Source organism: Eleutherodactylus coqui, chromosome 9 (genome assembly GCF_035609145.1).
Source record: "Eleutherodactylus coqui strain aEleCoq1 chromosome 9, aEleCoq1.hap1, whole genome shotgun sequence".
NCBI lineage: Eukaryota > Metazoa > Chordata > Amphibia > Anura > Eleutherodactylidae > Eleutherodactylus > Eleutherodactylus coqui.
In genome coordinates, this window is record NC_089845.1 from 151956281 (window position 1) to 151971746 (window position 15466).

Consider the following 15466-nt stretch of genomic DNA (forward strand, 5'->3'; position numbering starts at 1 on the left):
TTTTTTAAATGGCAAGAGTTTATGGCTAACCCGTAAACTGCGCCAAATTAATTAGCAACATTCACCGGTTATTGTAGATGATCATTTATGTAAATGTAAATCTGCCATATAGTGATGTACGGCGGAAAAACACGTCTTACACGGAGAGCTGCGCCAAATCTATCATACCCCGCGCAACAAGTTTTGCACAATTTTTACAACTTTTACCAAATAGTAAATTCGCGCCTCCTGCGCCCTACAGAGGCCTCTTTCACATGAGCGTCATTTTGACGCAGAGTAAGCACATTCAAAAAATTGCGTCTAACAAAACCTATGAACGATTTTTGACGCACGTTAGAAGACATTGCAACGGGCGCATTTTTTGGACGCTGAGATTTTTCTCCGTCAATAAATAGGATGTCCAAGCCTTTCACGGCATAACACCGGCGGCTCCCATAGGCTCCTATGGGAGCCGGACGGCAAAGGGACGGTCGGGAGGGGGAGCGGTGTACTCGGAATACTAGCCGGACGCGCTCATGGCTGCTATTCGCTCACGATTTAACGCTCAGATAGCTGCAATGTTTTAGCGCAGATGAGCGTTAAAATGACGTCCCTGTGAAAGAGGCCTCAGGCGTAGACATTTGCGCAAGTCCTGAAATATAAGACTCTTCTATACGGCGGTCAGCAATATCTTGTGTGAAGAAATGTTTTTACTCCATGTCCAGTTGCAATCGTTGTCGCTATAGCCTCACCCCTCTCATGGCTCACATTATTTTACCTCACAGAGTGTTTCTTTCACCTTTCGCCGCCATAAGCCCATCTCATTTGACTTTTTTGTCCGCTTACGTATCAATGGCGACTGCTACTGGGTCTAGTCCTTCTAATAAATGATATTAAAATGTGTCTCTGACAGAAAAGGAAATCTAGCAGCTTCGTCTGTGTGGAGAATCTAAACCGACATGTTTCCCGCCTACAAGGGGTCACGTGATCAGCCGCCTTCTCTACACGCAGGTCACCTCCATTCGGACCCATATATCTATATTCCACAGCACTTCTGCTCGATTCACAACCTGATTGGTTGTTTGGGTTGGCTGATTCACAGTGATTGGTTGCTTGGGTTGGCTGATTCACAGTGATTGGTTGTTTGGGTTGAATAGAGCAGAAGTGTACACGTCCCGCGCCTGCGCACAACCCAAGGTTGTCTCAGCCATCTTGCTACACCCAGCATGACCGCACTGAGCGTGGTGTCCTTCCAATGAGACTAGTAAGATGGCAACCGGAAGGCACGTCATAGCTGACATGGAGGGCGGACACTGCTATTGGGACTTCCCTTCTAGCCGGGAAAGATGGCGGCGGCGTGTCTAGTACTTCGGAGGTCGCTGCGGGCGGGTCAGCTGCTGGGAGGACGGGCGGCCTGGCCCGTTGCTCCTCAGGTGAGCGGGAAGCTGAAGAGGGGAAGGGGAGAGTCGGGGACCGGAAGTGGTGGTGGGTAGAGCGCGGAGCCGGTGACCGGGCGGTGAATGAAGGTCAATGGGGGAGAGGAGGAGTCCGGGGCCTGGGAGAGGAAGTGTCCGGGGGGCGTGAGGGGCACCGGGGGTAGGGCTGCAGTGTCTGCCCGGTGGGCACAATAGGGGGCTGATAACGAGGGGTTAGAGCGACCCCCGACGCAGGGTCACCCCCAGTGGTGTGTAATACTGATATAATGGGCTAGAGGGGCTATGTAATATGGCACTATTCACATTGGCGCCATCCGCTGCCCGTCAGAGCTTTTGCTATTTCTGATGCCCAGTTCATGCCAGTTTGCCACCAGACGGTGTATAAGATGATCCCGCAGCGCCATTCTGCCCAGTAAGATGCTGGAGGTCCTACACCCCGCTGTAGTGACCGGCGCTGCTCACATCCACCGCGTACGTTTATTTGTACCGTTCGTCTCCCAGGACTGAGCTGGGTACCGTTGCCACCCGCCGGCCGTGGGGTTTACTGCAGGTTTTTTGTGCAGAAGATCTGCAGCCTGGTAAAAACATTTGCGTCCGCCGCCTCGTGGTATCGGTATTTTTTCCGTGAACGATCTGAATCCGCGGCGCTGGTGCAGATCTTGGGGTGAATCTTGGGGTTTCCGTTGAAGTCTATGGCCGACATCTGCCGGCGCCCTGCAACGAGGCAGATTGTACAGTAGGTGCGATGTGGATTTCGGTTCCGCGTGGCAGGACAATTTCTGCGCTGATTTAGGCGCCCTTCACACGGGCGGATTTGCGCATTACGAAATCCATTGATCTCAATTTTTTTTTTTTTTTCTCGCCATTATCTTTTCTGCACACTTCGGTCGCGCGCACAAGGTAACGCAGCGGGCGCTATTGTCCTGCACATTTGCGCATAAAAAGCTCCCCATAGAAGCCAATGGTGGGTGCGCAAATGTGCTGCAACATGCAACGAGATGTGTGATGCAAAACGTGTCTGGAGCTCAATTAGCCAATTAAATCAGTGCTTCTGTCTGCCGCACGTAAATAAAGATGCCCTGCGTGCGCCAAAGAGTACAGTAAGCTACAGCACGCAAAAAAGCAATGTTCACTGTGCAAACGCACTGCGGCCCTCGTATTACGCCGGTCTTGGTGTAAATCTTTTTTTGCTGCCAACAAGATTTTGGACATTTCTGCAAGGAAAACCCGCAGTAGCGGCGAATCTCTGGTAAGTCTGCCCTTGGAGGACGCGACCGCAGGGGCACAGGGGGATGTCGTTGGGACCAAATCTGTGGCAGAAAGCTCGCCATCTTGGCTGACCGCACACCGACGGTTTTCCATCCAATTTTTGCACCAAATCGGATAGAGATGCGACCCGTCCGTGTGCGGCTGTAAGCCCGAGGGGAAGACAATCGCAGCACGTCCGATTTTTCAGACAATAGCGCACGCCAAGGTGCGGACGGGCTGTCCAATGTGAGTTGCACCTGAGAATCTCGGGTACATCTGCAAGTACCCCAACGGCTCCGGCCTGGCGCATACGAACATATTTGCATTGTGTATTACATGCTTAATAAAGCGATAAATGGCGCAAAAGTACGCTGAATATCATTGTTCCGTTCACATTTGCGCATATATAATATGCGGAAAAATTGTCATTGCGTATTACGTGGCGCTAAAATCGCAATGATTCCTATTGGGCGCTCACACCTGCGCTTTTATTCACACGTGTATAATGCGGCATGGCGTATTTTGGGGCGCATTAACATGTAAGTGCGTATTATGCGTGTAACCCATACGCACATAAAACGCGGCGCCCGTATGCCCACACGCCCACGTGAGCCCTCAGGCGTCATTTATACGGGTGATTGTGATGCCGTTTCTATTCTGAGAAAATCGGATTTATACTGCGCTCAGTTACCTTCAATTTAACACGCAGATGACAAGTGCCTGCGACGGATCCTGCTCACTTTTTTGCGTAAAATGCATCATATTTAATTGCGTTTTACACGTGAAACCATCGCAAGCGTTTCTGATTATTTCATTTATTATTTTATTTAGTTGTATGGTGTGTGAGCGCAGGACGATGTATTCTCTCGCACTCATAAGAATTGGCGATTCTCGCAGCCGAATTGGCACAAGTGGCGATTCGGAGCGAGGGAAAAATCGCTCATGTAAATTAACCCATTGAAAATAACGGTTCTTTAAAGGCACGCGCCCCTCTGCCGCACCGGACTCGCACACTATCGCCCAATGTAACCGGGGCCGTAGCCTTTTATCACATGTTGTAGTAGCAGGCGCTGCAGGTTATACGGGACGGGGTTTGAAATCCGCATGGCGGGAATAAAAGCTGAATCGTGTCAGCCCTTGGTGGGGAAGCCGCGGCGGGCGGCCGAGCGCTTGTTAGTGCCATTGACCGGGACTGAATCCGGGTGGGGATCCACGTGACAATCCGCAGCAGATCTCCGAATGGCGCTGTGGGTTCAACTGTTGGGTCCCCGTACAGAACATTTGACATGAAACAGACATGAATCTGTGTTCACACCACGGAATATGCATCATTAACCCCTTAAAGACACTACTTTTTTTTTTTCTCTCCCCCTTTTCGGCTCCCACCCCCAACCTCTTTTTGTTTTGTTTTTTTTAAAATCATAACTCCTATTTACCCGTCCCTGTCGCTGTCTGAGGGCTGTATGTTTTTCGCGGGACGAGTTGCATTTCCCAGTGGCATTTAATGTACCATATAACGTATTGAAAAACATTTTTTATTTTTTTTTAATTTTAACTGGAGTGAAATGAAAAAAAATATTCTGCCATTTTTGGGTGCGTTTCTACGGCGCACAAACTGCCCCAAAAGTGACCTGATAACTTTATTCTCTGGGTCCGTACGATTACTGCAATACAAACCTATATAGTTGGTTTTTTTGGGTTTTTTTGCTGCACTACTTTTATATATTTTTTCAGATATTTACATTTTTTTACATTTTCTGCCGCCATCTTCTGACAACTATAATTATTTTTCTGTCGACATAACCGTGCGGGGCTCATTCCATGCGGGACGTCCTGTAGTTTATGTTGGTACCATGTCTGAATACATACGACTTTTTTGATCGCTTCTTATTGCATTTTTTTCTTGGAGACATGGTGACCAAAAAAAGCACAATTCTGGCATTTTTTTTTTTTTTCTTCTTATGACGTTTATTGTGTGGGGTAAATCATGCATTACTTCGATAGGTCTGACTTTTACGGACGCAGTGTTTGCAAATATGTTTTTTTTTTTTGTTTTGTATATATGATTTTATTATAAATATGGCAAAATTGTTTTTTTTTTTCCAACTTTTATTATTTTATTTTTCTAATAATTAGTAATACTTTTTAAAACTTTTTTTTAGCCGCCAGAGGGGATAACTTGCGATGATTTGATCGCTCCAGCAGTATGATGTAATGCCATAGCACTACATCATACCGCGATCTGACAAGCATTCTATCAAGCCACCCCACAGGCATGATTTAATAGGCAATTTGCAATGACAGCCCTCGGGCCTTTCAGAAGGCACCCGTTTTCCATGGCAACCCAAGGGGGCAGTGTGGGACCCCCAAACATTGGTGGGGGTATTTAAATGCTGCTGTCAGAATTGGTGGCATTTAAAGGGTTAACAGCTCCGATCAGCGGCACAGCTGATCGGAGCTGGAAGGTGTCAGCTGTAATAAACAGCTGGCGCCCGCGATGTATGGAGGGGGGGGGGTCGCCCCGCAGTCTCCCTTCATACATACCCCAAACATGCAGGACAGAACTGTTCGTCCTGGAGCGTTAAAGGGAACCTGCTTAAAACACCATAAACTAAGTTATGGTGCTGTTGGGGGAGGCGACAGAGCCGGGTGAGGTTTTTTTCCTTTTCTTCTTTACCCTTCCACTTACTAGTGCCCACCCCTGGAGTCCACATGACAGATGAAAATCTGACCCTTTTCAGCGTCCTGCGCACTCTCTCCTATGTCTATGGGAGAGCGCACACGGCACTCTGAAAAGTCAGGTTTTTGTGCGATGCGTCCTCAGCGCCTGCATGTCCCCCTTGCTGGCTGTAGATGGGGTGGGGTATAGGTGGTAGAGGTGTGGTCCATAGATGCGGCGATGGGAGGTGAGACCGTGTAACTAAAGTGCTGCATCTCGGGTTTTGTGGAAAGCTGAGTTGCTAAGTATGTCTGAAAAGTACAGATTAGTAGATTTACAGGCTTAAAGTTACACGGAGCGAAAATGTGGATGTTCCACTGCAGAAAATGAGGTTCAGCATGCGATTTACTTTTTGCCATGAATCCGCATCAGATTTCACTTTTTCCATTAACCCCTTGAGTGGCACGCCCGGAAATTTTCCGGGACCAGCTCCACTGCTCATAGTGACATAGCCCGGAAGATTTCCGGGCTATGTATCACTATGGGAGCTGCAGAGCACAATGCCACAAGCTGTGACAATGTGCTCTGCCTGCACAGACCCACAGAGAACAAAGCAAGGGCTCTGAAAAAACCATCGGCTTGTCAGAAGCAAGCCGATGGTCTCTGTGGCAGGGAGAGCTGGTTGTTAGCTGTCAGAGGACAGCTAGGTACTAGCTCTTACAGCAGAGATCAGAGAAAACCTCCGATCTCTGCTGTGTTAACCCTTTACATGCTGCAGCCTATGTGACTGCAGCATGTAAAGGGCTGTCACTGCAGCATGTAAAGGGCTGTCACCATCGGACCCCTGGAATGTGATCAGGGGGTCCTGATGAGTCCCTGTGGAAGTCCCCTAAAGGGACAAAAAAATTTTTAAAAAGGTAAAAAATTATTTAAAAAAATAATAAAAACACTTGTCTCCCTTTACTTTGTAAAAAATCAAAAATACAATCACACATGTGGTATCCATGCGTCGTAATGACCCAGAGAAGGAACTTAATACATTATTTAACCCCTTAATGACATGGCCCCTTTTTTTCTTTTTTCCCCATTTCTTTTTTTCCCTCCCCCGTTTAAAAAAAAATAACTTGTCCCGCAAAAAACAAGCCCTTATACGGCCATGTCAATGGAAAAATGAAAAAGTTATGGCTCTTGAGACGCAACTGCAAAATTAGTTGAAATTCAATGATTAGACCATTTTAAAAAACCTGCCCTGGTGGGCACGACAGGGTGGTAGGAAACCCGCCACTCAAGGGGTTAAAGGGGTGACATATACTGACCCTACTTCAGTTATATATACTGTATAACATGATGTAGACGGCATGTATGACACACCAGATAATAGATATATCTACCTTGTTGCAATCATTTCCGCCATGAGTGTACCCTCGCACAGGAAAATGTCCGTATTCTGGTGTCACTTATTTAACCCTTTCTTCCCTCTCGCTTCAGGCCAACATGTCTTTCGCCTCTCTGTCCCGAGGCAGGAAACTGGCGCTGTCCACCATCGGTGGTGTCGTCGTCGGTGGAGTCGGGTTGGTTTTCGGTCTCCACAATTCTGTTAAAGCCACCGAAATGGAACTTCATGCTCCGAGCTACCCCTGGAGCCATGGCGGCCCACTCTCCTCCCTGGATCACGCCAGGTAACACCCTACGGCTGGACACCCCGTCTCCTTTTACAGCTCTGTGTATCATGTGACTCGTGGTGGCACTGCTAGATATTTAAAGGGGTAGTTCAGACAGCAGCCACATGATGGATTTGTCCCATGTATGTCCTTGCATGTAATGTCGGTCCTTCCCTCCCAGTGCATGCTTGGACATAATGAGGACCAGGGTAGGCGGCAGCTGCTCCATGTTAACTGTACCTTTGGAAATATAGCCCAGCATGCCATTCATGTATGTAATTGGGTGTGAGATAACGCTTGTTCTGCCCTCTGCAGCGTCCGCCGCGGCTATCAGGTGTATAAACAGGTATGTGCCGCCTGTCACAGTATGGACTACCTCGCCTTCAGGAACCTGGTTGGAGTTTCTCATACAGAAGCTGAAGCCAAGGCTATTGCCGAGGAGGTAAGTGTGTTTCCTGTTTCTGAGGGAGTTTGGGGGGCGCAACATCCGGTGTACTTCCTAGCTCCCCTCTTTATTGGACTTACAGAAGCCACTTTTTATTTACAGTTTCAGATCCCGGATGGCCCCGATGATGATGGCGAGATGTTCACCCGTCCTGGTAAGCTGTCTGATCGCTTTCCAAAGCCGTATCCCAACCCTGAAGCAGCTAGAGCAGCCAATAATGGCGCCCTGCCCCCAGATCTCAGCTACATCGCCAATGCCAGGTACCGCACAGCCACTAGGCAGTTCTTAATACAGTTTTATCTGTCTCTACATAGTCTTTGGGCGCTTTCAGATGAACCTCCATAATATGGATCCTTAAAGACGCAACTTTTTTTTTCTTTTTCGCTTTTCCTTTCCGTTTTCACAGAATCACAACTCTTATTTATCCATCAACGCAGCTGTGCGAGGGCTTGTTTTTTGCGGTTTAAATTGTATTTTTCATTGGTACTATTAACCCCTTCCCGCCACAGGACGTAAATGTACGTCCTGGCAGAGGGGTATTTAACGCAACGGGAGGTACATTTATGTCCTTAGGATAGTGCGGGATCTCTTCTGATCTCGCGCTATCCGGCAGCAGGAGCCGGCTGTCACCGATGTGATGTCGTCAGACTCTCGCGATGTAATTGCAGAAAGCACGACTGGTTGCCATGGGCAACAGGACGCCAGCCACGGGCGTCCTGTATAGCCAGTGTTTATTATCGCTATAACAAGCAATAAGGCATTGCAGGACAGAGTATAGCGATTATAGGTGCTATGGTGCAAGTCCCCCACAGGGACACAAAAAAAGCCCTTTTTGTGCTCTTCCCCTCCCCCCCCCCCCCCCCCCCCCCCATATTAGCATAATCAAAAAAAACAAATTAAAATCCCACAAATTTGGTAATTAAATTGAACATGCTTTTTATCTTGCACGGCAAAAAGCTTTTAAAAAGCTGAGGTAAAATGCTTATTTAATTTTATTAATACAAAAAAACGTAATAAAAGTGATTTAAAAAAAGCAAAAAGCTGCATGTACCTAAAAATGGTACCAATGAAAACTACAGCTCATCTGTAGTCCACAGCTACAGCTCCGTCCATGGAAAATAAAATATAGGACTTTGAATGCAGCGATTTAGAAATAAATTGTAATTTCCCAAAAAAAGGTTTTTATTGTGGAAAGGTAGAAAAACCTAAAAAATATAGGAATTTTGGTATCTTAATCGTACCGGCCCGCAGAAAAAAAATGTATTGAGTCATTTATGCTGCATGATTAACGCTGTAAAAAAACAAAGCCCAAAAAAATCCATGACAGACTTGAGGCGTTTTCTCTCCCCGCTAATATTAAAAAAAAATAAGTTTTTCCAATATAGTCAGTGCACCCAAAAATGGCACCAATAAAAACTTCAGTTCACCACGCAAAAAACAAGCCCTTATACGGCCGCGTCGACGGAAAAATAAAAGTTATGGCTTTTGAAAAATGGAGATGAAAATCATTGCGTCCTTAAGCCCGAAATAGGCCGTGTCCTTAAGGGGTTAAAGGGGTCATCCGAGGACATAATCTGTAAAACTTTGCTCAGCCTGCAGTATTAAAACAAAGTACATACTCGCCCTGCCACGCTTCTCCACCGCTGCCAGCTTTCCGGTGCGCTCTGGTCTTCACTACTGGGTGCAGGGAGCCAGCGATTGCATCCCAACAAGAGCCATGTGACCACTGCAGCCAATCGCCAGCTCTCTTCTGCCAGTAAATAGCTGCAGTGCTAATGTGACCCCTTTTTGGGTTCTCATCACTGCCCTCATGGAAGTGGAGACCGGTGAGATTGCAGCAGCAGCGGGGAAGCGCAGTAGGGTGATTATGTATTCTGTCCTTTTTAAGCTGAGCGAGGTCTTATAGAATGTCGTGTCACTGGAGAACCCCTTAATGACATGGCCTATTTTGGGCTTAAAGGGGTTGTCCCGCGCCGAAACGGGTTTTTTTTTTTCAAACCCCCCCCCCCCCCCCCGTTCGGCGCGAGACAACCCCGATGCAGGGACTTAAAAAAAAAACAGCACAGCGCTTACCTGAATCCCCACGCTCCGGTGACTTCTTACTTACCGGTTGAAGATGGCCGCTGGTATCTTCTCCCTCCGTGGACCGCAGCTCTTCTGTGCGGTCCATTGCCGATTCCAGCCTCCTGATTGGCTGGAATCGGCACGTGACGGGGCGGAGCTACACGGAGCCCCATTGAGAAGATAAGAAGACCCGGACTGCGCAAGCGCGTCTAATTTGGCCATTAGACGGCGAAAATTAGACGGCAACCATGGAGACGAGGACGCCAGCAACGGAGCAGGTAAGTGAAAAACTTCTGTATGGCTCATAATTAATGCACGATGTACATTACAAAGTGCATTATTATGGCCATACAGAAGTGTATAGACCCACTTGCTGCTGCGGGACAACCCCTTTAAGGACGCAACGATTTTTGGCGGATTTTCATCTCCATTTTTCAAAAGCCATAACTTTTTTACTTTTTCGTCGACGCGGCCGTATAAGGGCTTGTTTTTTGCGTGGCAATCTGTAGTTTTTGATGGTGCCATTTTTGGGTACATAGACTATATTGGAAAACGTTTATTTTTTTTATGATAATAGGGAGAGAAAACGCATCAATTCTGCCATAGATTTATTTATTTTTTTACACAGCATTAATCATGCATCATAAATGACACAATACGATTACGATACCAAAATTCTTCTTTTTTTTTTTTGTAGGTTTTTCCACTTTTTTGCGATTAAAAACTTTTTGTAAATCTATTTTTTTTTTTCTAAATCACTACAAAGTCCTGCTCTGTAAGAGCTTATTTTTTGCGGGATGAGCTGTAGTTCTTATTGGTACCAATTTAGGGAACATATGGCTTTTTTGATCCCTTATTGCATTTTTTGGGAGGCAAAATGCTAAGAATTAGCATTGTGCCTCAGTTTTTTTTTTAAGTATTTATTTGTTTTTTCCGTGTTCAAATAAAAAAGCGTGTTCAACTTATTGTACGCGTCAATACCAAATATGTGGGATTTTTTTTACCTTTTTTTGTGCTAATATGAGAAAGCGCCTAAAAAGGACGTGTGGTTTTTTTGGTTTTTTTTTTTTACCATTTTCTTTTTTTGAACATTTTTTTTTTTCTTCTTACACTATTGGTGTCCCTCTGGGGGACTTAAAGCACCACACTGATGATTGCTGTGATAAGGCATGGCAGAGCTGTCCTGCCATGCCTTATAGCTTATACAGCGATCACAGGCTCTGGCAATACAGGACGCCGGTATCTGGCGTCCTGTTGCCATAGCAACTAGCTGGGCTCTCTGCAATTATATCGCAAGAGCCCGGAAACTTCATAGAGGGAGAGCTCTCCCTCTGTGAACCCTTCCCATGCCGCAATCTACATAGATCAAGGCAGTTAGGGTGGTTAACAACGGGGGGCGCATCTCCGATTGCCCCCCCCCCCCCCCTTTTGTTCTGACAACGTTCACTTGTGAAAGATAAATAATGCATTAATTTGATAGATCAGACCTTTACGGATGGAGCGATGCCAAATGTGTTTGTGGGGTTTGCCTTTTTTATATTTGTAAACGTTTCTTTCTTTTTTGTAGTCACCGTAGGGAATTCGTTTGATTGCTCATTCAGTATAATGTAAGACAATAGTATTATACTGACAGGCAGTCTTTCAGAGCCACGCCACAGACCTTTCTCTATGATCTGTTTGTTCTGTTTCTAGGCATGGTGGAGAGGATTATATCTTTTCTCTGCTCACTGGATACTGTGACCCTCCAGCCGGCGTCGACATAAAGGAAGGACTGTACTTCCACCCATACTTCCCTGGCCAGGCCATCGCTATGGCTCCTCCAATCTACAATGAGGTTCTGGAATTTGAGGATGGTAGGTGTGATTACTTTTACAGCACAGTAATGTGGGGAGACCCGGGTTACATCCTGTATTGTACTCCAGAGCTGCGCTCGCTATTCTGGCAGTGGAGAAAATCTTTAAAATTAGGGTCCAGTGGTGATTTTGTGTATTCTTCTCCAGGGACTCCAGCAACAATGTCTCAAGTGGCTAAAGATGTCTGCACGTTCCTGCGATGGGCTTCCGAGCCAGAACATGATGACCGCAAGCGCATGGGCCTTAAAGTGAGTGTTCTGTGTGGAGATGGATGTAGGCATTGTCATAAGTGGAGGCAGCAGATCTGACCCCTTTCACTCTTTGTAGCGTTTGGGGGCTGCATAGTATGGGTTTATATTTTTTTCAGGCATGTAATATGCAGTATATGGTTGGATATACATAGAACATACTTGTGCTGTAATTTTTTTTCACATGTGTTTAAAAAAAAAAAAACCTGCATGCCTGAATGCTCCAATGTTAATCATTGGGCTTTTGGGTCTGCATGTGTATTGCGTCTGTGAATATTATGCACATAATACGCAGCAGCCATACGCCCAGGGGAGTGAGCCTTTATTAATGAAGGTAAATCTTCATTTAAAGGGGAAACAAACGGTAGTCTTAGGGCCTTTTTACACGGAACGATCGCTCAAACGGCAGTTTGAGTGACAGTTTTGAGCAATCACTTTGCATAAACTCTTATGTAGCTAATAAGCTACTTAAGAGCTTATTAGTGTGTAAATGAAGGCTCCCGCTGTATGCAGAGGACAGTGGGAGCGCTGTCTTCTGCATACAGCTGCTTTGTTCTCTGAGCTATCAGCTGGTATCCCGCTGAGAACTCGGCACGCGGCACTGATGAGGCTCATCGTTGATTTTTAACTTGCTAAAAGTTAAGGATGAGCGAAAAGTGCACGATGGCTGCATGTTTAGACACAACAATTACTGCTCAAAAGATGGTTTTTGAGCGATAATCGTTGTCTAAATGGGCCGTAAATGAGCTTGTACTGAGAATTGTCTGCACTGATAGTGTAACAAAGCCCTTAGTGGTATGATCAGGACTAGGCCAGACTTTATTAGGGTATGTGAATATGGATTTTCCTGACTGATTTTAAAGGGGTTATACCAGCATTACAAGTTATCCCTTATCTATAGAATAGGGGATAACTTGCTGTTTTGTTGGTCTCACCATGGAGACCCATGCCAGTCCCTTTTTTTTTTTTTTTTCCTTGTCGTCCTCACTGCAGGTTTACTGAACCCGCGCAGTGAGTAGGAGACTGAATGGGAGTGCTGGTCGCACAAGCGTTTCATTGACTTTCAGTGAGACTCCGGAGATACCAGAGCGGCACCCGCTCTGTTTGTCAGCCCCATTGAAACGAATCGAGCACTGATCACGTATGCTCGGCTAGCTCTCCCTTCATGCTGACGTCACTGTGGGAGCAGAAACTACCCCCAGAGTAACAGGCAGATCAAACCACACAAGCCGCATTCTGCGGATCGGCAGGGGTCTCTGCAGTGGGACACCTACTGATCAGCAAGTTATCCTCTATCCTGTGGATAAAGGGTAACTTGTCATTTTGGTACAACCCCTTTAAATTCACTCACAGCAGCCCTGAGATTTGCTTCAGTGCTTGGCTCTAGTTGGATTTCTCCTCACTTCTTCCTTTCTTTCTTCAGATCATCTTGATGTCGTCCATCATCTTACCTGTTCTCTACTACATGAAGAGACACCGGTGGACTGTGCTCAAGTCTAGAAAGATAGTCTATAAACCACCAAAGTAAACGGATGATTGTATTTTCATCGGACCCTCCTCTTCTATGTCAGCGGCCTCGGCAATGAGATCCGGATTCTGGTGTCAGTCCCTTTCCTGACGGTGGAAGCTGCACTTGGACAGAAAACTCCATTGTTTTATTGCTGGGCTCCTGTCTCACAGGATTTGGTCATTTTATGTTTTTTCATTTTATCTTTTGCTTGCTGATCAGTATCGTCCACATGAGAGCAAAAGGGACTGCAGGAGAGATCTACACAAACACTCGGTGTCCATTACAATCCCTACCTGGGGAAGCTGATAAATTAAATAAAAAAAATATTTAAAAATGGAGCATTAAATGGTCATTTATGAGCTTGGAATCTGTTCTGTGATTGACCACTGGATCATCCACTGCATGTAGTCCTACAGAATACAGAGGAAAGACTGAAGCTCATAGTTTCCAGCTGTTTTTGAGGGGACTATTCATACATGTACTGTGTGGGCCTGGGATTTAAATAAACTATATTCAATGTAGTCCATGTGCCATTGTAGAATGGCTTTTACCGTGGCGCACTCGAGCTGTCCATGTATTGGCTATTCATTTGAACAGCCATGTCATGCTACATTTTCCCTGTAATGGTGGCTGTCTGGAAATTCGTGGACGCATGCATACCTGATTTTTCTGGGGGTTAAAGAACTTGTTTTCAGGCAATTCCTTCAACTGAGTGTGAAATCCATATGCAAACTGCACCAAAATCCACACAATCGTGTAGATTTGCTGCTGTGGAAAATCAGCAGTAAATCTACCACAAGTGATCATACCCTACGTCTTTGATACATGCCTTTTAAACCTTGAAATGGTTGTGTGAGCACCCCCCTCCTACTTGACACTATAGCCAGCATTCTGGTCTGCCATCTTTGCATGATGTAGCTGGGCAAGAATTCAGGAGCCTCCAGGTGCATCAGGATGCTTTATGCATGCTGCAACGTGCCTGTTGTGTCGCGTTTATGGGAGTCGAACTTCCAGAGATGCCCAACTCCCTAGTTACTATATGGGAAATATAACTAGACTCGTAGAAGAGTCAATCTGACCCTTAGAGTATCTGATTTAAGTCGTATAAAACAGAAGGTTCCAGCAGCTCTCCCCGAGGTCCACTGGCTAAAGTGCATGTTTGGGTGGGTGGGGGATGGTCTAGCCAAAGGTGGAATAAGCCACAGGATTTTGCTCTTCTGAACACCCTGGCAAATAACTATACAGTTCGCCATTGTTTTCCTCTCACCTGGAGAGAAGGGACAGCGAAAGAGATCCTCTGCCGCAGCGGCTGAGGTTAGGCAAGGATCCCTTTGGTATAGCGCAGTTTTGCAGCGCTTAAATCTGTCAGCACAGCCACCGACCTCCTCACCTGAAAGATATTGTCTGTCCAAATCCAGGTGTGGCGCTGGCAGCTACAGCCTCATCACATTCTGCAGAGTGGTCTACAGCTCAGGGGACTCCACCACCAGGAACGCCAGGGCCTACTGCAATGGAGGCGGTAAGCATGAACCCACCATGCTTTAATCACTCCCAGGAAAGTCCCCTCTCATCATCCGCGGAGGATTGGAACTGTAAGGCTCATTTAAGGGCCATACCTACTAAATCCGAATTAAACAGCCTATTCACTCACTTTGATTGAAACTTCTCATAAACAAGCCATGTCGTCCCTACAGAAGGAGATCAAACATAGAGGCTACCAGATGGCAGAGGTTGAAGACGCCCAAGACCAGATTTTGGAACATACTAATGTTCATAATATTCGGCAAGAGCACTCAAACGTTGACCGGTAATGATCGTTGACATTAACACATCTGGATGCCATTGAAAACCGAAATAGGTGAAATCTATTAGAGGGCCGAGTGAGAAGGTGGAGTCTGCACATCTGGAGGACTGGGCATAAAACACAAAAGTGCTTTAGGGAACTAACTTTTACAGCGCCTTGTGGAAAACCCAGTGGCGGTAGATGGGATCCATGGGTCATGGGCCCGAAGTCTGGGGATCCTGACCAGATGCGCAATGGGATCTGTAGAATCCACATTTATAGAGAAAAAGAAGCCATATTGAGAAAGATTAAGGGCCTATTATATTCAAAGGAACAAAACTTGTCATCCTCCCTGATTTGGACTCTATGATTCTCTAGTTATGTAGGGCCCTTTGTCCATTGCTCACCACTCTAAAAGCGAAAAAGATCCTCTATGAATGGGGTTATCCCTTTTCAACTAATCAGCTACTCTTAAGAACTTGACCTACGTTTCTAACTACACTTGAATTACCCATGATCTCCTGGCTGGGTTCCTCCTTCTCTGCGACCTAGGGAATTATGGCATCCTACAAATTCCTCT

General features: G+C 46.2%; 1 protein-coding gene across 1 annotated transcript; it reads left to right on the forward strand.

The window, feature by feature from the left end:
• The first annotated feature begins 1280 nt into the window (after positions 1–1280).
• CYC1 (cytochrome c1) lies at positions 1281–13441 on the forward strand. Its single transcript, XM_066578663.1, has 7 exons — positions 1281–1412; positions 6811–7001; positions 7299–7425; positions 7531–7688; positions 11185–11345; positions 11493–11593; positions 13017–13441. Exons 1-7 carry the CDS (start codon positions 1326–1328, stop codon positions 13119–13121), a joined length of 930 nt encoding a protein of 309 aa, XP_066434760.1. The 5' UTR covers positions 1281–1325; the 3' UTR covers positions 13122–13441.
• The last annotated feature ends 2025 nt before the right edge of the window (positions 13442–15466 follow it).

What these genes read in the sequence shown, in the direction of transcription:
- CYC1 (XM_066578663.1), top strand. Translation starts at nt 1,326, where the DNA reads ATGGCGGCGGCGTGTCTAGTACTTCGGAGGTCGCTGCGGGCGGGTCAG. An exon ending in CCAAGGCTATTGCCGAGGAG is followed by an intron (nt 7,426 to 7,530) that starts GTAAGTGTGTTT and finishes TTTTATTTACAG; the next exon opens with TTTCAGATCCCGGATGGCCC. An exon ending in AGCTACATCGCCAATGCCAG is followed by an intron (nt 7,689 to 11,184) that starts GTACCGCACAGC and finishes TTCTGTTTCTAG; the next exon opens with GCATGGTGGAGAGGATTATA.